The sequence below is a fragment of the Lithobates pipiens genome, unplaced genomic scaffold, assembly GCF_037356315.1.
Source record: "Lithobates pipiens isolate NorthernLeopardFrog02 unplaced genomic scaffold, aLitPip1_a1.2 Scaffold_18, whole genome shotgun sequence".
Taxonomy (NCBI): domain Eukaryota; kingdom Metazoa; phylum Chordata; class Amphibia; order Anura; family Ranidae; genus Lithobates; species Lithobates pipiens.
In genome coordinates this window covers 199,024,848-199,045,489 of record NW_027507758.1, presented here as the reverse complement: position 1 = coordinate 199,045,489, position 20,642 = coordinate 199,024,848, and the positions used below count along the sequence as shown (strand labels likewise).

The window sequence follows — 20,642 nt, the reverse complement described above, 5'->3', positions numbered from 1 at the left end:
GGCTCAGGATAGGTAGGAAGGTTTTGTAATAGGAATAAGGTAGCCCATCTGGGCCCGGAGCTTTTTGGCTAGGGAGCTGCATGATTACTTCTTCAAGTTCATCGGGTGATATGGCTGAGTTCAGGGTTGCGAGATGATCAGGAAGAAGTTTAGGTAATTTCAAGTGCTTAAAGAAGAGATCGAATCTCTCTTGTGTAAAGTCATAATTTGGGTCTGTCTGTAGGCAGTTATATAAGTTATGGTAGAAGTCTCCGAATATCCGTGACATAGTCAGAGGGCAATATGTAATTGAGCCATCGGGTTGTCGTAGAAAGTCGGGAGAGGGTTGAAAGGACCGTGGCTTTAACCTATTCACCAGCAGCTTATGAGGTTTATTAGAGAATTCATAAAACTTCTGTTTGGACCACAGAAGAGACTTGTCTATTTTGCTCATGGCTAAGGATTTGAGCCGATTGCGCAGGGAGACAACCTTCCAGAGCCTGTCCACCGTGGGGGAGGCCAACAGCAATCTCTCTGCCCGGCGTAAGTCAGTCATAATGGCAGAACGCTGGGATGCCGCGTCTTTTTTAAGGCGGGACCCCATCGCTATACACTGTCCGCGGAAAACAGCCTTGTGGGCCTCCCACAGGGTAGAGGGCTCCGTGACCGAGTCAGTATTAAGTTGGAAATATTCCGTGAGACCATTTGTTAAAAGACTCTTAGTTTCTGGAGAATGGAGGAAAGTCTCATTCAGTCTCCAATGACAGGTCTTAGGAAAGGTAGATATCCAGTTGGACTGAAGAGTGGTCGGACCATGTGATAGGGTTGATTTCAGAGGAGACCGCTGACGTTAATAGGGGCGAGGAGATAAAGAAATGATCTAATCTGGAATAAAGCTTGTGGGGGTATGAGAAAAAGGTGTACTGTTTATGAGTAGGATGTTTTATCCTCCAGATGTCTAACAATCGCCTTGATCTTATCAGCTTACGGAACGATTTGGATAGGCGAGTGGCTCGGGGTGGGGAAGCTGAGAGAAATAGAGTGCATCTATCTCTGTCTGACGACATCGTCATATTAAAGTCTCCTCCTAATATCATAAACGGTTGGGCAAAGCGGTCGAGAGCGTCAAAGACTGAGGACAAAAAATTAAGCTGACTCGAGTTAGGAGCGTAAATGTTAACTATGGTGAGGGATTTAGCAAGTAGGGAGCATTTCAGGATGATAAACCTTCCATGAGGGTCTAAATGGGATGATGTGACCTTTAACGGGCAATGCCGACTAATCAATATAGCAACACCCGCCTTACCCGACGGGTCAGATGCCAGAAAGGAGGTCGGGAAATGTTTGCTAGCAAACTTAAGTGAACCTCCAACACGGAAGTGGGTCTCTTGGACCAATATCTGGACCTGGAGGCCTTAAACTCCTTCAGAGCCAGCCATCTCTTTTGAATGGAATTTAATCCTTTAACGTTATATGTTAGGAGTTTTAAAGCCATAACAAGTCAACCAAGGGCCAGAGCATGGCAGAAAACCTCACAAGTGCAACAAGTAGGGTATAACAGTGGACCCAAAACAAATATATATTACATAAAGCAATGTGCATGACATAAACATCGGTGCAATCGTTCAAAAAAATCTGTATCAGAGGCAAGTATAACCAGTGGAAGACAGGGAAAGATCCCAGTCTCCCACCCAGAGTGGAAAAAATGTTCCAGAAAAGAAAAAGGGAAGGGGAAAAAACGGGGGTAAAATGAGGGGTCGGAAAAAACTCGGAAAAACGACCAACCAATAGAAACCTGGATGGCTTGGTGCCACCAGGGAGCCCAGGTCAAAGCCATGGGTCAGAGGTGGAGATTTGTACATCTCCAAAACATGCAAAAAGAAAAAAAAGAAAAAGGAGGAACATGGACGGGAGGAGTCCCCCGTATCTCCCTGAAATAAACAGGGTGCCCCCAGTGTGAACATGAGACCTAGGTTGTGTAAGGGAGAAGAAAAAGATTAAAAAAAAAAAAAGGGGGGGGAGCTATACACATACATGTACAGACCCCCAAACGTGTGCAACCTTACACAAAAATACACAAACAAAACATATTAATACTATAGTTTCTATCAGACAAAAATATCACAACCTGTTGAGGGAAGAGGAATAAAATTTAGTTAAACTGGAGGCAGCGTCAGATAAGTCCGGCCACCTACCCCACTGGTCAAGGGGTAGATCTACCCTCTAGGGGGCATTGACTACCCATAATAGCACTTGGGTGTCAAAGTAAATAAGGCATCCAAAGCGAGTCAGGAGGGGACAGTTCAGGTTGGGAGCCTGGAGGTACGACCTTTCCGGGGGGAAAGTTGGATTTGGACGTCTTCTGTCGCACCGGGGTCCAGATGCGGCTTGGAGTCAGCGGAGGTTTGGGCGTAGCTGGAGGAGGCTGAGAATCTTCTTCTGGAAGAGGTGGAAGCCCCAAGTTGCGTAGAAAAGAGTCACATTCTTGCAGATCACGTAGGGAATATTGGATGCCATCTTTAGAAGCGGAAAGGCGAAAAGGGAAGCCCCACCGGTAGGCCACTTTGTGAAACTGTAAATGCAAAGTCAATGGTCGAAGGGTTCTCCTCCTCGCTAGGGTAATGGGTGACAGATCACTGAAGATTTGGAGCTTGGAGCCTTTAAATTCAACTCTGGACTGGTTGCGAGATGCTAGCGTCAGGGTTTCTTTGCTGTCATAATAGTGAAAACGAACAATCACATCTCTCGGGTTGGCCCCCAAAGGAGGTTTCGGAGCCAGCGACCGATGTGCTCTGTCTAGGCGCCAGTCTATGTCAGGGACATTAGGGGCTAAAAAGTTGAAAAGGCTTAGGAGGTAGTTGCACAGGTCTTTGTCTTCCACTGTTTCGGGAATGCCTCTAAACCTAAGGTTCTGTCTACGCTCTCTGTTTTCCAAATCTTCCTGCTGGGCTTGTAATTGAGTCACGGTATTTTTAATGGTGGTATTGTCTTCCTCGAGAACCTGGACATATTGCACCATTTCGTCAAATTTATTTTCCAAGGAGTCTGTACGTTCACCCAGCTGATCAATCTCCCCTCTCAATTCCTTGGCAACTTTCCCTATCTCCTGTGCAATGGTATGGGTGATTGCTTGTAAGAGGGAGTGTAGTTTAGTGTCCAGTATCTCCGCTGAAAAACTTTAAAAGCTAAGAATAAAAAAAATGATGGAAATTAAATATGCACTGTCTAGATGTGCCAATGATCAATATATATACCTTCTGCAAGGTATGATGTCTAATGACTTATGTGCTGATGAATGTGTTATAACCTCTGCTTGGTGCAACAAGTCAGGACAGAGGCCTGTGGGGGAGTGCTTGATAGTTTGTAATATCACTCGATGGAAAGTGCTATAAATTAGAAATTAAGGGAGTGCAGCTCCTATAATTTGGATGTACTACTGTGCTACACCCTCTTTATAAATGCCATGTTTTTAGTCTTGAACCCCATGTAAAAATAAGTGGAAAAATGTATTGAACCTTGGTGTGGATGGTGTAAGGGTTATATCCTCAGCCTATGTGGAGTGTACTAAAAGAAAAAGTGGTAAAAATAAACAAAAGAAAAATAAAAAATAAAAATTAAGTGTGTTCTTGAATAAAACTAATCTATAAACATATACATATTGCACAATACCCGTGAGAAAAATAACAAAAGAAAGAAGAGTGCTGATGTGATTTTGATAAGTGCTGGTGTAATCATTTGTTAGAATTTGTTATGTCATGTGTTACCTCTGGCGGGTGTTCTCACAAAAAATTTATATTGCAACCAGTTAAGAAAATATTTTGCCAAAAAGATTAAATGCCTATATTATGATGATTATAATTGGCTCGGCACCGTAAATAATGAGATAATATATATATATACAAATTGCTGGGGACAAATGTACTTTACTACTATAACATTAGAGGGAATTGAGGGAATTGGGTAGTTGATGTGTGGCCCCCTGTTGCTCCTTCTGAGGTGCTATCGCTATCCTCAGAATCTTGTGATGCTTATCTTTGTGGGGTGGCGGGTGCTGGTTGGTATGTACCGCTAACTGTTGTGTCTGTGGAAGTGCTTGTTGTTGTGGCAGAGCCTGTGGGGCCCCTGGTGGAGGGGGTCTTTTGATGGGTGGTATGATATCCAGCAAGAATGTATATCTTGTCCCTGCTGAGGCTAGGACAGATCTGACTGGTGTACGGTCGTGGGCATATATGAGAGAAAGGCAATGGTGGAGCCGTGGGGTGGGGTCTCTTGACCTCAGATTCCTTCTTCTGTTTAAGGTCATACTCCTTAGTTAAACCTTTCTTTGCTTTCTTCTGTTCCTTATTATCCCTCTGAAAGCAGTATGGGGCAAACTTAAGCCAATTTTCCCCTCCCTCTTTCATGTATTTCAAATCCCACTGAGCGTATCCTGAAAACCATGGAAAAACCTTCATGTCACCAAGACATAAACCTTTCATACTTTCCATATGAAATTAATAATTTTCTCCATCTCGGGGGAAGGGATCACTACTATGCATAGTTTCAGTCCACCCTGCTAAATTTGACACCCAAGGATTTATAAATTCATAATCAGTACCACAATCCCTAGCATATAATCCTTACAAGTTTCCCTGTGGTTAGGGGGAGGCGGAGCCTCTTTACCATCTTCTTGACCTATATTACAGTGAACGCAAGGCTGTCTTACCTTACTGCTTCTCCCACACAACAAATGATCATATACTTCTATGTGACAGAAAGACAAAGCAAACAGAGGTTTGGGTCACGGTGGTTCGCCTTGGCATCCACCGCCGCACTCCACGTTCATTGTTGACCTGTAAGTATGGGTGAATGTTTCATCATTCCTCCTTCCCCATCTTATGTGTGTTCAGTTTACTCACTGTTCACCTTTCAATTTTTTAGACATCCCTACAGCGTCTGCTCCTGGTGAGTGACAGTTAGTCACAAAATGCGTCAAGCTATAGATGCTACAATCATGGTTATGCATCCAGTTGTTTGAGCCAACAATGCTGCTACCTTATGTTTACAGTCAGTGACTATTTTATCACTATTGTATGGGACGTCATATACAATTGTATCTTATGTTTATGTATTTATATTGCATATTATAAATTATGTAACTCAATTTTGAATGGCTTGCGGGTCTCAATGTATCTCGTTTCCAGTAATGTATTGTATTGTATGTTGTGTTTATGGAATAAAATTAATTTTGATAACCTTTAGTGCCTCCTTGCTCTCCAGCTGCATGCTTCACTCAAAATCCTAAACCCTTTCTCTGCGCAAAAGCCGGGATGGAGGTACCTCTGATTTCTACTTCAGAGGCCTCATTTAAAGTCCCAAACTCTTTTCTTTTTCATGGGTCACAGTGGTAATTACCTCATAAACCTTTTCTCTCCTTCCCAAAAGGAGTTACAGTACTGTTTTGTCTAATATTAATGAATCTTCTCTCTAGGACTCAGGTCTCCCTTTAAGGCGTATTCTGTCTCCTTTCTATATAATTTTTAAAGGACTTAAGCTTTATCAGAGCTGAGGCAAGAAAAATAATACACCAAAATAAAACAAACGTTTTCCTTTCCAAGGATGATTGCTTCTCGGGGACGAGCCCCCAATTACTGAAAGGAATTGTACACCTTGATGACCACACTGGTTTATATAGGCAGACCATCAGGACCCTCGGATCCGTGAGAGAGTTAGGCTGCTTGATTAGATAACAAGAAATAGTTGATGATAAATTCAACTTATCTCATAGGGTGTGGAACTATGCAAACTTTTAAGCTGATTATGACAAAATTCACACACACGAAAAGTTCACTTCTACTTCATGTAAAATGGAAGAGAATCTAACATGGAGTCAGTTGTTTATACATTCAATTACAAATCCTATAAGGCCAATCTTTCTGTACAGAATCCCTCATGGCAGCCATTGCCATGATTCCCAAACCAAGTACAGAGAACACCTCATGGTCCAACTACAGACCGATATCTATACTCAACCACAACATAAAGCTCCTAGCAAAGATCCTTTCGACTCGCTTCAATCCACTTATAGGTATGCAGCATCAAGCTGTTTTTCTCAGAAAATAGGTTCAGGAACTCAACCTCCCCCTCCCCCCGATACACACACACCCTTCAAACCACATTAACCTCCCTGGCGGTATGATTAGTTCTGATTTTAGGTGCTGAAAGCGGTACAATTATTTTGCATGGAAATTTGGCGTTTTATATTGTAGTCCTGTAATTCTTAGGAATAACTCTCTTAAATCTGTTCAAACCAGAGTCTAGCAGACATCCCGGGTATGATAAAGTTTATGATATAATAAATAATAATAAAAATTATTCAATAATGTAATCAAATCCAAAAACACTGAAATTTGCTCATTTGCAGAATTGTCGCTGTCATTAGATTTAGTGTTTGATGACGAATTTCCCCACAAATCACTATCGCTCAATTCTGCAAGTGATTATAATTTATTATCGCTGTTTTCTAGTTGGTCTAAAATCACTTTTGACATAAAGGGACACTTTTTGGTTGCTATGGACAATCTCCAAATTCCAGGCAGAAAAAAATTTATTTATAATATAAAAGTGCATGCAGGGCACTGGACAGACCACTAGGGACAAAGGGGGTGTGTCATTTTTTTATACAGTACTGTAATCTGTAAGAAGGTGAGATGTGGATGGAGGTGCTCTGCACTCTGTTTTTAATGCACCCCTGAACTCTGCACTATGTATGTAGCGCACCCCTGAACTCTGCACTATGTATGTAGCGCAACCCTAAACTCTGCACTCTGTGTGTAACCCTATTGAACTCTGAACTCTATACATAATCCACTCCTGGTATTTAATGCCTCTTTAAGACTCTCCCACTAAATATTATTTCACCATACCCACTATTTATCCTCCCTAGCGGTAATCCCGAGTCTGGCTCATGTTGGGATTTTAGTATCATAAACGGTAATCCCGAGCCATTACAGTACTGTGTGTGTTTTGTGTGATTTTACTTTTTTTAATTTGGCGCTGAACTCCGCTCCCGTGCGCCATAACGTTGCAGGGAACGGAGCTCGGCGGCACTTGGGCACTGTGTGAATCGAGCGGGGGACAGCTTGATCACACAGCGCGGAAGACATCGCTGGATCCAGGGGACAAGGTAAGTAACTTCTCCCTGTGTCCTCCCTGTATCCAGCGATGCGATCCCAAGTCTGGCTCGGGGTTACCGTTTATGATACTAAAATCCCAACACGAGCCAGACTCGGGATTACCGCTAGGGAGGTTAAATAGTGGGTATGGTGAAATAATACTTAGTGGGAGAGTCTTAAAGAGGCATTAAATACCAGGAGTGGATTATGTATAGAGTTCAGAGTTCAATAGGGTTATACACAGAGTGCAGAGTTTAGGGTTGCGCTACATACATAGTGCAGAGTTCAGGGGTGCGTTAAAAACAGAGTGCAGAGCACCTCCATCCACATCTCACCTTCACCCTCTTCTTCTCTAGTACCCCCCTGCACACTATAATTGGCTCTGCCTCTCTCATTTGAGATCATCCAGTGGGGGTGTCAGCATCCACACTGCACCCCAGGCACCTACATCTCCCAGGTCCCCATCCTGCACTCAGTGGGAGCCATAGGAAGACATGCTGTCACTTATAAACACAGAAGCCAGACTTCTGTATTTACAAGTGATAGTGGTGAACAGGGAGCAAAGGGCTTCAGCCAGAGGTGGTGGAACTGAGGTCCACCAAGTTCCAGCTGAAAAAAAGCACCTGAGTTTTTATTTTTCACATTCTCCTTCCCCCCTTTCCAGAGTGACATGCTAACTACTTTTAGTCCTATGGCTTCCCTCTTTTCACATGCAAATACGCCTTCTTTATACTCCCCCCTGACATTCTGAGACCACTTAATCCCTTTTGGAGACACTAGCTTAGATCAACTTTGTTTACGGTCCCCCAGTACTTCCCAGGGGTGTTATTAGCAGGTTCACTAATATTTGACACCAACAAGCAGTTTTGATACCTATAGCCGGAAATCCCTGATAAAACCCTCTTTTGAATAGACCCCCCTCATATTCCCAGGTTTTAGTATAGCTACTCCCGCTATGTTTAGGCTGTTACCTCACTTTAGCCTGCTCTAATTGAGGCCTTTCCTTCCATAGTTACATAGTTACATAGTTACATAGTTAGCCAGGTTGAAAAAAGACACAAGTCCATCCAGTTCAACCTTAAAAACAAATAAATAAAATAAAAAATAATCGTACAATCCAGATACCCAATTTTATGCCCACAATTGATCCAGAGGAAGGCGAAAAAAAACCCCAGCAGAGCATGCTCCAATTTACTACAGCAGGGGAAAAAAATTCCTTCCTGATCCCCCAATAGGCGATCGGATTTTCCCTGGATCAACTTTACCTATGTTAGTACCTAGTTATATTATGTACCATCAGGAAAGTATCCAAGCCTTTCTTAAAGCAATCTACTGAACTGGCCAGAACCACCTCTGGTGGGAGTCTATTCCACATTTTCACTGCTCTAACTGTGAAGAAACCTTTCCGTACTTGAAGCTGAAATCTCTTTTCCTCTAGACGTAAAGAGTGCCCCCGTGTCCTCTGGGTTGACCGTACAGAGAACAACTCAACACCAAGTTCACTATATGGACCCCTAATATATTTGAACATGTTAATCATATCCCCCCTTAATCTCCTTTTCTCAAGAGTGAATAAATTTAGTTCCTCTAATCTCTCCTCATAGCTGAGTTCCTCCATGCCTCTTATCAGTTTGGTTGCCCTTCTCTGCACTTTCTCCAGTTCCCCGATATCCTTTTTGAGAACTGGTGCCCAAAACTGAACGGCATATTCCAGGTGAGGTCTTACTAATGATTTGAACAGGGGCAAAATTATATCTCTTTCTCTGGAGTCCATACCTCTCTTAATACAAGAAAGGACTTTGCTCGCTTTGCAAACAGCAGCTTGGCATTGCATGTTGTTATTGAGCTTATGGTCTACCAAAACCCCCAGATCCTTCTCCACTATGGATTCCCCCAGTTGTACTCCCCCTAGCATGTATGATGCATGCATATTCTTAGGCCCCAAGTGCATAACTTTACATTTATCAACATTAAACCTCATCTGCCACATAGTCGCCCAATTAGACAGTGTATTGAGGTCGGCTTGTAAATTGGAGACATCCTGTAAAGACGTTATTCCACTGCATATCTTGGTGTCATCTGCAAAGACAGAAATATTACTTTTGATGCCAGACCCAATATCATTTATAAAGATGTTAAAAAGTAAGGGTCCCAACACTGAACCTTGGGGTACACCACTGATAACCTTAGACCATTCAGAGTAAGAGTCATTAACCACGACTCTTTGAATTCTGTCTTCTAGCCAATTTTCTATCCATTTACAAACTGATATTTCCAAACCTGTAGACTTTACCTTACACATGAGCCATGTGTGCGGAACTGTATCGAATGCTTTTGCAAAATCCAAGTATACCACGTCCACCGCCACCCCTCTGTCCAAGGTTTTACTTACCTCCTCATAAAAAGAAATCAGATTTGTCTGACAACTTCTGTCTTTCATGAATCCATGCTGTCTGTTGCTTAAAGTGTTATTGTTCAGCAAGAACTCGTCGATGTGGTCTTTTATTAAACGCTCCAGTATCTTCCCAGCTATAGAAGTTAAGCTAACAGGTCTATAGTTACTTGGTAAAGACTTTGATCCCTTTTTAAATATAGGCACCACGTTCGCCCTGCGCCAATCCAGTGGGACTATTCCCGTCATTAATGAGTCCCTAAAAATTAGATACAATGGCTCTGAAATTACAGAGCTCAATTCTTTTAGGATCCGTGGGTGGATGCCATCAGGTCCAGGTGCTTTATCCACCTTTATTCTGTCTAAGTATTTCTGGACCATATCCCTTTTGAGCCATTGTGGATCATTTGGGGCTGTGTCACTACCACCCCCATTATGGACATGAGCTCCCCCATGCTCTTTTGTGTACACAGAGCTGAAGAAAGTGTTTAATAAATTAGCCTTCTCTTTGTCCCCAGTCACCAACTCTAGATTGTTTTGTAAAGGGCCTACATGCTCAGACTTGACCTTTTTACTATTAATATATTTGAAGAATTTTTTGGGGTTTGTCCTACTATCTTTTGCAATCTGTCGTTCGTTTTGAATTTTTGCATCCTTGATTTCCTTTTTACATATACTGTTAATTTCTTTGTAACATTTAAATGACACTAGTGATCCTTCATTTTTATATTTTTTAAAAGCTCTTCTCTTACAGTTTATAGCTTTTTTAACTTTGGCCGTGAGCCACATAGGTTTTGTTTTTAGCCTTTTAAACTTATTGCCCATGGGAATATACTTTGCAGTGAGGTCCCCAACAGTCTTTTTGAAGAATTCCCATTTCTGTTCTGTGCCCATTGAAGCGAATATTCTCTCCCAGTCTAAGTCCTGGAGAGTAGCCCTCATCCTTGGAAAATTAGCTCTCTTGAAGTTAAGTGTTTTTATCTTACCCGTATGTATTTCTTGTTTAGCGCTAACATCAAAGGAAATCATGTTATGATCACTGCTACCCAGGTGTTCCTTTATCTGGACATTAGTAATAAGCTCTGCATGGTTTGAGATTACCAGGTCCAACAGAGCTTCATTCCTAGTTGGGGCCTCAATAAACTGGACCATAAAATTGTCCTGTAATAGGTTTATCATTTTTTGCCCTTTAACTGTCCCAGCAGTGCCATTACTCCAGTCAATTTCTGGGTAGTTAAAATCCCCCATTATTATCACTGTCCCAGCCCTTGCAGCCCTTTCCATCTGTGCAAGGAGCTGAGTCTCCACCTCCTCATTCACATTGGGTGGTCTATAACAAACTCCAACGATTAACTTTGAACTACCCCCATCTAAATGCAGTTCCACCCATAATGCTTCGGACTCATCACACTCTCCATCCACCAGGTCCTCTTTCACACTTGCTTTGAGATCACTTCTCACATAGAGACAGACCCCGCCACCTTTCCTTTTTACCCTGTCTCTCCGAAAGAGTGCATAGCCTGGAATATTAATAGCCCAGTCATGTGAGGATTGAAGCCAAGTTTCAGCAATACCGATTACATCATAGCTCTCCTGATGCACCACAGCTTCCAACTCACCTATTTTGCTTGGCAGACTTCTGGCATTGGTGAATAAACACTTTAATGCATTATTACATTTTGCTCTGGTGTTTTTCATATTATTTTTAGTAGTACAAATTGCACTATAGTTTTCAATGGCTGTTTGCAACATGGGAAATTTCTTGACACCTGCCATATCCCACCCCCCATCTATCCCCATTCCACCCTCCATTAATGTCTGACCCCTAACTGACCTGTCTGCCCAATGTACTTCTGGTTCACCCTCCCCCCTCAAACCCAGTTTAAATACTCCTCCAGCCTTCCCATAAACCTCTTCCCCAGCACAGCAGACCCCCTTCCATTCAAGTGCAAACCATCATTAGCATATAGGTTGCACCCCAATGAAAAGTCAGCCCAGTGCTCTAGAAACCCAAATCCCTCCTCCCTACACCAGGTCTTTAGCCATGCATTCAGCTCTCTAATCACCCCCTGCCTTTCCTGTGTTGCGCATGGCACAGGCAATATTTCAGAGAATATCACCTTGGAGGTCCTTCCCTTCAACTTGCAGCCTAGTTCTCTAAATTGATTCTTGAGGAGCCTCCACCTTCCATGTATACGGTCATTGGTTCCAACGTGGACCAAGACTGCTGGGTCATACCCAGCCCCTCCCAGTAATTTATCCACCCGGTCCACCACATGCCGAACCCTAGCACCAGGGAGACAGCAAACTATTCGGTTGAGGCGATCCTGGCGACAAATTATTCTATCAGTCCTTCTGATTATAGAATCCCCTATAACCACCAACTGTCTAGGCCTTTCTGCACTCCCCTCACCTCCTCTACTAGATGGGCTGCTCTCCCGGCTGTTAGGGGGAGCAGTGACATCTAGGGCTGCCACCTCTGTGTTTGTCACCTCCACATTTTCACCCAACTCGGCAAATTTGTTTTGATGCACAAACACAGGACTGACCTTCCTTTTCTGCGAGCCCCTTCCACTCCCTCTAACTACATTAACCCATCTTCCTACGTGATAATCCTGACTTGCCCCTCCACCCTCCACATCAACCCTACTGACCACCTGCTCAGCGAGCAGAGGACCCCTTTCAAGGTTGTCCTTTCCACCCAGTGTTGCAACTTGCTCCTCCAGATCTCTAATGCGAGCTTCTAGAAGGGCAACCTGCTCACATCTGTCACAGCGGTATGCATCCTGGAGCTCTTGCACCAGTTTTGCATACATGTGGCACACTGTGCACTGAGCAAAACCTTCAACCCTGCTATCACTCATTTCCCAGTTACAATACAATTACTTAAATGAAGTTTAAGATGTTACTTACAGGTTAGAGACTCCTGTCTTAACTCCTGTTTCCAACTCCTGGTTATTAACTCCCCACTTTAGTTCAAAATTCCACTTGAGATCACAAAATCCACATGCAAACCACCAACAGGGAGCAAGCTCTTTGGGGAGTTTGTATACCTACCTTTATACACCTGTGAACAATTAACCCCTCCCCTCAATTAGCAGGAAGAAAGAGAGAAAAAAAAAAATGCTGTTTAAAAAGTGACAGAAAAAAGGTCTTTTAAAAACTGCTAGCAAATAAAGGAGGGGAAAAATAGATAAAAACACCCCTAAAAACAACACTTGCAAGCAGAAGCAGTCAAAAGCACAACTCCTGGTTATTAACTCCCCACTTTAGTTCAAAATTCCACTTGAGATCACAAAATCCACATGCAAACCACCAACAGGGAGCAAGCTCTTTGGGGAGTTTGTATACCTACCTTTATACACCTGAGAACAATTAACCCCTCCCCTCAATTAGCAGGAAGAAAGAGAGAAAAAAAAAATGCTGTTTAAAAAGTGACAGAAAAAAGGTCTTTTAAAAACTGCTAGCAAATAAAGGAGGGGAAAAATAGATAAAAACACCCCTAAAAACAACACTTGCAAGCAGAAGCAGTCAAAAGCACAACTCCTGGTTATTAACTCCCCACTTTAGTTCAAAATTCCACTTGAGATCACAAAATCCACATGCAAACCACCAACAGGGAGCAAGCTCTTTGGGGAGTTTGTATACCTACCTTTATACACCTGTGAACAATTAACCCCTCCCCTCAATTAGCAGGAAGAAAGAGAAAAAAAAAATGCTGTTTAAAAAGTGACAGAAAAAAGGTCTTTTAAAAACTGCTAGCAAATAAAGGAGGGGAAAAATAGATAAAAACACCCCTAAAAACAACACTTGCAAGCAGAAGCAGTCAAAAGCACAACTCCTGGTTATTAACTCCCCACTTTAGTTCAAAATTCCACTTGAGATCACAAAATCCACATGCAAACCACCAACAGGGAGCAAGCTCTTTGGGGAGTTTGTATACCTACCTTTATACACCTGTGAACAATTAACCCCTCCCCTCAATTAGCAGGAAGAAAGAGAGAAAAAAAAAAATGCTGTTTAAAAAGTGACAGAAAAAAGGTCTTTTAAAAACTGCTAGCAAATAAAGGAGGGGAAAAATAGATAAAAACACCCCTAAAAACAACACTTGCAAGCAGAAGCAGTCAAAAGCACAACTCCTGGTTATTAACTCCCCACTTTAGTTCAAAATTCCACTTGAGATCACAAAATCCACATGCAAACCACCAACAGGGAGCAAGCTCTTTGGGGAGTTTGTATACCTACCTTTATACACCTGTGAACAATTAACCCCTCCCCTCAATTAGCAGGAAGAAAGAGAGAAAAAAAAAAATGCTGTTTAAAAAGTGACAGAAAAAAGGTCTTTTAAAAACTGCTAGCAAATAAAGGAGGGGAAAAATAGATAAAAACACCCCTAAAAACAACACTTGCAAGCAGAAGCAGTCAAAAGCACAACTCCTGGTTATTAACTCCCCACTTTAGTTCAAAATTCCACTTGAGATCACAAAATCCACATGCAAACCACCAACAGGGAGCAAGCTCTTTGGGGAGTTTGTATACCTACCTTTATACACCTGTGAACAATTAACCCCTCCCCTCAATTAGCAGGAAGAAAGAGAGAAAAAAAAAAATGCTGTTTAAAAAGTGACAGAAAAAAGGTCTTTTAAAAACTGCTAGCAAATAAAGGAGGGGAAAAATAGATAAAAACACCCCTAAAAACAACACTTGCAAGCAGAAGCAGTCAAAAGCACAACTCCTGGTTATTAACTCCCCACTTTAGTTCAAAATTCCACTTGAGATCACAAAATCCACATGCAAACCACCAACAGGGAGCAAGCTCTTTGGGGAGTTTGTATACCTACCTTTATACACCTGTGAACAATTAACCCCTCCCCTCAATTAGCAGGAAGAAAGAGAGAAAAAAAAAAATGCTGTTTAAAAAGTGACAGAAAAAAGGTCTTTTAAAAACTGCTAGCAAATAAAGGAGGGGAAAAATAGATAAAAACACCCCTAAAAACAACACTTGCAAGCAGAAGCAGTCAAAAGCACAACTCCTGGTTATTAACTCCCCACTTTAGTTCAAAATTCCACTTGAGATCACAAAATCCACATGCAAACCACCAACAGGGAGCAAGCCATGTCATATACTGTATAAGGGCTTTGTATACCTATACATCTGTTACTTGTTATTTTTTATGGCTTATGATCTGCTGATGATGTACTCTTGAAATGTCCATATGTTTTTCTAATACTCCTGTATCGCATTTCATTAAGCCTTGATAGATCCTTTGAATAAGGCAATAAATACTCAATGGTTGGATGTGTTGCCTTACCCTCACGACACAGTTTGTTCTGAGATGGGGTGTCTGGTGGTGTTATGTTATATCCGTGTCATGCATTCAGCCAGGTGATAGGACCACCAGTCCTCCTGTAGGGGGCCCAAACAGCAGAGGAAATCAGTGCAGTCGGATGGAAAGGCAATTACAGGATGCCCTGTGTGGCTCTCTGCAGCAGCTGAAAACCGGGTTCTCTCCCTCCTGCCGGCTTTCAGCTGGTGCAGGTAGAGATACAGACACAGGGCCCCCCATGGAAGCTGTCTCGTAAACATGATCCTGCATAACACAATCTGTGAGTCACTTCACGAACCTCTGGAATCATTGCTGATGCAGCCCCACATGACTGTGAGTGCAGTGGATCTATCCGCGATGATTGACGGATTCCAGAAGCTTTGTGAGGCAACTCAGAGTGTTTTAGATAGGGGAGGAGAGGGTGGGCAGCTGATGATCAGACAGTTGGAGCCACCTCAAAAGTGATGAAAAGACCAGGCTCGAACTGGGACAAAAAATAGGCCTGGGCATTTTAGGCTGACCAGCCCAATTTTCTTTTATAAAAAAATAAATTACAAATAATGACAACTACCATTTTCTTGATGTCTTTTATATAACTAGCCTGCTTTAGATCATTTAGCCTGCTTCATAAGGAAGTAGAAAACAGAATCTGGCAATGAACATTGTGTAAGAGTTTTTTATCTTTGTCCACTGAGTTTTTACAGGCATCACTTAGGCATCACTTAGCGCAGGCATCATGTTCTACCTGTTTTTTGTAACTTTTTTTTAGTATACACTATAGGATTGTAAAAGACCTGGGAAACCTTTGGGTGCCCCAAGGAGAGCAGCATAGTGTGCTGCAGCAAAGAGTGTGTGTGGCCAAATTGTGTTAAGTGGGAGGGGCTTAAAGGAGCACGGTTAAATAAAACAAAAGCATCTGGCACTTAGCTCCACAAGCTTCCCTAGTGTGGCCCTGGTGTGGACACTGGAGGCAATTGCCCTACATCTAAGTGGATGGAGGAGAAGAGGGGACAAAGCTAGGAGGGAGGAGGGAAGGAGCAAGATGGAGCCAGGGGGACAGAGGAGAGGAAGGGATGCAGCCAGGTGGAGGGGAGGACTGAGACATTTGGACACAGAGGAGGAGGGGATGGAGCCAGGTGGATGGAAGGACAGAGCCAGGTGGGTAGAGGAAAAGGGGGGATGCAGCAAGATGAAGGGGAGGACGGAGCCAGATGGACAGAGGAGAGGGGGATGCAGCTAGGTGGAGGTGGGTACTGAGCCAAAGAGACAAAGGAGAGTGGGAATGCTGCCAGGTGGAGGGGATGATGGAGCCAGGTGGAGAGAGGAGAGGGGGATGCAGCCAGGTGAAGGGGAAGATGAAGCCAGGCAGAAAGGAGAGGAGGGGATACAGCCAGCTGGAGGGAAGGATGGAGCCAGGTGGACAGAGGAGAGGAAGGGATGCAACTGGAGAGGAGTATAGAGCCAGGTGGACAAACCAGAGGAGGGGATACAGCCAGGTGGAGGGGGTCACACACCAGTGATGAGGTCTGGCCCTCCTATGGAAGCCTTCATCCCCATCATCTCCGGTCCCCCCAATACTTTACGCTACACCATACCTGACAGGATCTTACCTTGGGGGATATATAATATAACTGGCAATAATCACTGACACTTTTTCTCTGGCTCCATTCACGTGTCAGTTAGCAGCAGTGGCTACCTGTGTCACTGTGACACCTGTCCCAAGTTTAGGAGATGGGAGTCACATCTCACCCAGGGGAGACCTCCTCCAACTCTTCCCCGTCACGGGTCAGCTGATCTCCTATTTCCAACCCCCAGGCCCCGACTACCGGCCTTGAGCTTAATGAGTGGCTGGCCACAGAGAGGCTGGGTGAGGCATGGTCTCAAGGAGCAGCTCAGCTTTAGGCCCCTCAAGGACAAGTCCTTGAGGGGCCCCCAGCCCACCGGGAAAAATGCCCAGTGTGCCCTATGGCCAATCCGGGCCTGATGCTCACAAAGGGGTTGATTTACTAAAGGCAAATAGGCTGTACATTGCAGAATCAACCCCCTTGAAGTGCAATTGCACTTTGCAAGGGAATTTGTTCCAGAGCTTAGTAAATGAGGAAAAGTTCTGATTACTTTCATCATAATGATTATGTGCAAATGTGTTTTTTTTTCCCTTGCATGTGATTGGGTATTTTTTGCAAAGTGAAGCTTCTTCTCACCATTTACTAAGCTCTGGAGAAGATGCCCTTGAAACTTCACTTGCAAAATATGTAGTCTATTTGCCTTTAGTAAATCAATCTCAATGTGTAGCAATGCAGAAGACGGGAGAATGGCTGTGCTGTTGTTGCCACTCACAGTGGGAGCATGAATGGAAGCAGTTGGATAAACCAGGTATTTACAAGAAAGTAATAGATGGATGGCAACAAGATTCTGCACACAGGCATAGTGCATAATTTTAAAGCGATATACACAGAAAATTGTTTGGGGTTTAATGACATGTTGACTAAGCTTTGAATAAAATTCATCCTAATTAAACCTTTAAAAAATGTTGTTTTTTTTTCACAGCTCTTTATGGAGTATTGTTTGACAAGAACAAAGAAGCTGCTTTTGCCAATTATCGTCTGTGGGAGTCTATGGGATTCGTAATAGCTTATGGATATAGCAATTTTTTGTGCGTATCTGCAAAATTGTATATATTGCTTTCTGTACTTTTCCTTGGAATAACACTTTATGCTGTAGTTGAATATATTGAAAAAAAAGAAATAATGCTAAGCAGTGAAGCAAATAAAGTACCGTGTATAAAAGTCTACCTTTACCAGCAGACTAAAATGTAAAATTATATCAGTTAGGCATATGTTTGATCACGGTTTGCATGGTCAATGAATATTCAACATCTCTCCATTGGTGTTAAAGTAAAATCATAATCAATAATGAATTAAATGTAAACAGATTTTAAAGAAAAAAGTGTAATTGGTGTGTGTTCAATTGCTTAATTCATAATGTTTTAGTACAGATGGTGCATTTTTAAAGAAAATATTAGTATTACAAGGGTATACAACAGAATTCTATTCTCCTGTAAACTCTACGACTTGTAAATGTTCCTCAAGTGTATAGATCAATTGCTTCTGAAGTGAGTGGGAAACAAAACATGTTCAGGAAAGAGCTTTGGCTTTGATCTGAAGCAAATTTTCAGGATTGGATATGGCCAAACACGTGAATGTTTGGCTGACCTTGCCCTGGCAAATGTTGACATCCCACAATGCACTGCTTTGACCCTAGCCAGCAGACTCTCAAGATGCAATAACTGGAGAATAGATGTTGCAAACTGAATTCTGTTCCCGTTAGGGGCAGTGTAATGTACCTGGTCCTGAAGCCGAAATGCTGAGAGTCCTCGTGCCACTGAAGGTAATAACAGGGGACATGAAGCCCAAAGAAATAGGGATTGCCAGATGTGCCTCAGGTGAGAGATGGTGGTGGTGTGGAGATCTCTCTGCAGGTGGATACCAGATGAGGTGTGCAGTAGGACCCAGAAGAGTTGAAGGTGGAAGCAGGTTGCAATGGTAAGTGCAGCAGGTTGGATCCAATAAATGCAGTGCATTATATCTAATATGGTCCTCCTTTTTGGCAGGTCTCAATCAGCTATTTCCATGGATGAGTGGGTAAATGCTTCTTTCAAATAAATGTGAGTCTGAATATTGTATGTGGGTACAAAAATGCCGACAGTGTTTGTTTATTGCAATACCTGTCTTATGTCCTAAAAACAGAAAATTGTACCATACTTACCGTAATTTTCTTTTCCTGGTGCCTATCCATGGCAGCATACCTGTGACAAGCTCCGCCTTGGCTCCTCCCTCAGGACTAGTGAATATTATAAAAGAAAAGGTTAGTACAGCCCCCGCATTCTCGTTAATATAGAATACCGAGGGTGGGAATGTATGCTGCCATGGATAGGCACCAGGAAAAGAAAATTACGGTAAGTATGGTACAATTTTCTGTTTTCCTGGTGCCTCCATGGCAGCATACCTGTGACAAATAACTAGCTGAGACGGGTGGGATAATGCTTAGAGGTTTATTTAAAGAATTTATTATTTAGAAGAGGCTAAGGCCGAAGTGATTGCCTGTCTGCCAAACTCCACTGAGGAGAGAGCTCCTGGGTCCACCCTGTAATGTTTCAGGAATGTGTGTTGGGATGACCAGGTTGCTCCCCGACAAATAGTTTCGATCGACACATTCGCTCTTGCCGCCCAAGAGGCAGAGACCGCTCTTGTGGAGTGCGCCCTGACCGCTGAAGGGGTCTCTAGTCCCTTTGTCCTGTACACCTTGTGGATGAGTTTGACGATCCATGAAGCAATCGTTCTGGCTGATGCCTCCTTTCCTTTACGTTTTCCCCAGGGAATTATGAACAGTCTGATGGAAGCCCGGAATGGAGCTGTGGCTTGGAGATAGCATTTCAGAGTGGATGCGATGTCTAATTCATGAAGAGCGACAGAGTCCTGTTCAGAAAATGTTGGGAGTGCCCAGGGTTCTGACATGCTCAAGGATGAAGCGACCTTGGGAATGAACCCTCGTATTGTTCTAAGTTCCACTCTATCTGGGTAAAAAATAATATGATCCTGATCTGCTCCCAAAGCTTGGAGCTCTGACACCCGCCTGCCGGAGGTTATGGCTATCAGAAAGGCTAATTTTAAAGTTAGGTTCCAGAGTGATATTGAGTCCGAAGGGGCAAAGGGTGGATTGGCTAAGGACTCCAGGATGACCGTAAGGTCCCAAGTGGGAAAAGATTGTTTAGACGGTGGTCTGATCTTCCTGACGGCCTTAAAAAATTGGATTAACAATGGGTCCTCCGCCCATCTTCTACTGGTTGCTGCTGAGATCGCTGACACCTGTACCTTCAAAGTACTCAATGCAAGACCCAGGTCCAGGCCTGCCTGCAGGAACTCAAGAATTTGAGATGACGAAGGGGAACCTGGATCACAGTTTCTATCAAGCATGAAGGTCTTGAAGTTGTTCCATACTTTATCATATATGTTGTTTGTGGATGGTTTTCTTGCCTTGAGCAGGGTTGCGATCACCTTGTCGGAGCACCCTAGGGATTGGAACCTTTCCCTTTCAGTTGCCAGATGTGAAGGTCCAGCCTGCGGGGATCTGGGTGGGTGTGACATCCTTGCGACAGGAGGAGGGGTACTATTGGAACTTTGACTGGAGGACTGGTGCTCAGATCCATTGCCGTAGGGAACCAAGGCCTTCTTGGCCAGTATGGCAGAACCGCTATCACCGTCGATGTCTCCCTCACGAGTCTTGACAGGAACCTCGATATGAGGGGCCGTGGGGGAAAAGCGTAGGCCCGATCGCATGCCCACGGGGCTGATAGGGCATCTGTTGCCTCCGCCTGGGGGTGCGGAAATCTCGAGATAAACCTTGGCAGTTTGGTGTTGGATGCTGTCGCAAAGAGATCTAGCTCGAGGGGCCCCCACTGGATCATTATCCAGTTGAAGATTTCCGGGTGTAAGGACCACTCGTTGGTGTCTGCGAACCTGCGGGAAAGGCTGTCTGCCCTTGAGTTGAGATGGCCGGGCAGATAGACTGCCCTCAGGTCCTTCAGATTCCTTTCGGCCCAGAGGAATATGGGCTCCACCTCGTTCAGGAGGGATCTGCTGCGCGTTCCCCCTTGACGGTGCACATAAGATACCGCGGCCCTGTTGTCCATTCTGAGGAGAACTGGTTTGCCCGAAATCTCGAACTCCAGGGCTAGCAGTGCAAGATAGGCCGCTCTGAGCTCCAGGACATTGGACACCACGCCTGCTGCAT

The 20,642-nt window shown here is 43.6% G+C and overlaps 1 protein-coding gene across 3 annotated transcripts in view; it reads left to right on the top strand.

The window, feature by feature from the left end:
- Positions 1-17,798, top strand: part of UNC93A (unc-93 homolog A) — an 894,938-nt gene extending 877,140 nt beyond the window's left edge. For all 3 annotated transcript variants that reach the window (XM_077486513.1, XM_077486514.1, XM_077486512.1), the window contains one exon: positions 17,400-17,798. In XM_077486513.1, the coding sequence (XP_077342639.1) occupies positions 17,400-17,668 (269 nt within the window). In that variant the 3' untranslated portion in view covers positions 17,669-17,798. The remainder of the gene's footprint in view (positions 1-17,399) is intronic.
- The last annotated feature ends 2,844 nt before the right edge of the window (positions 17,799-20,642 follow it).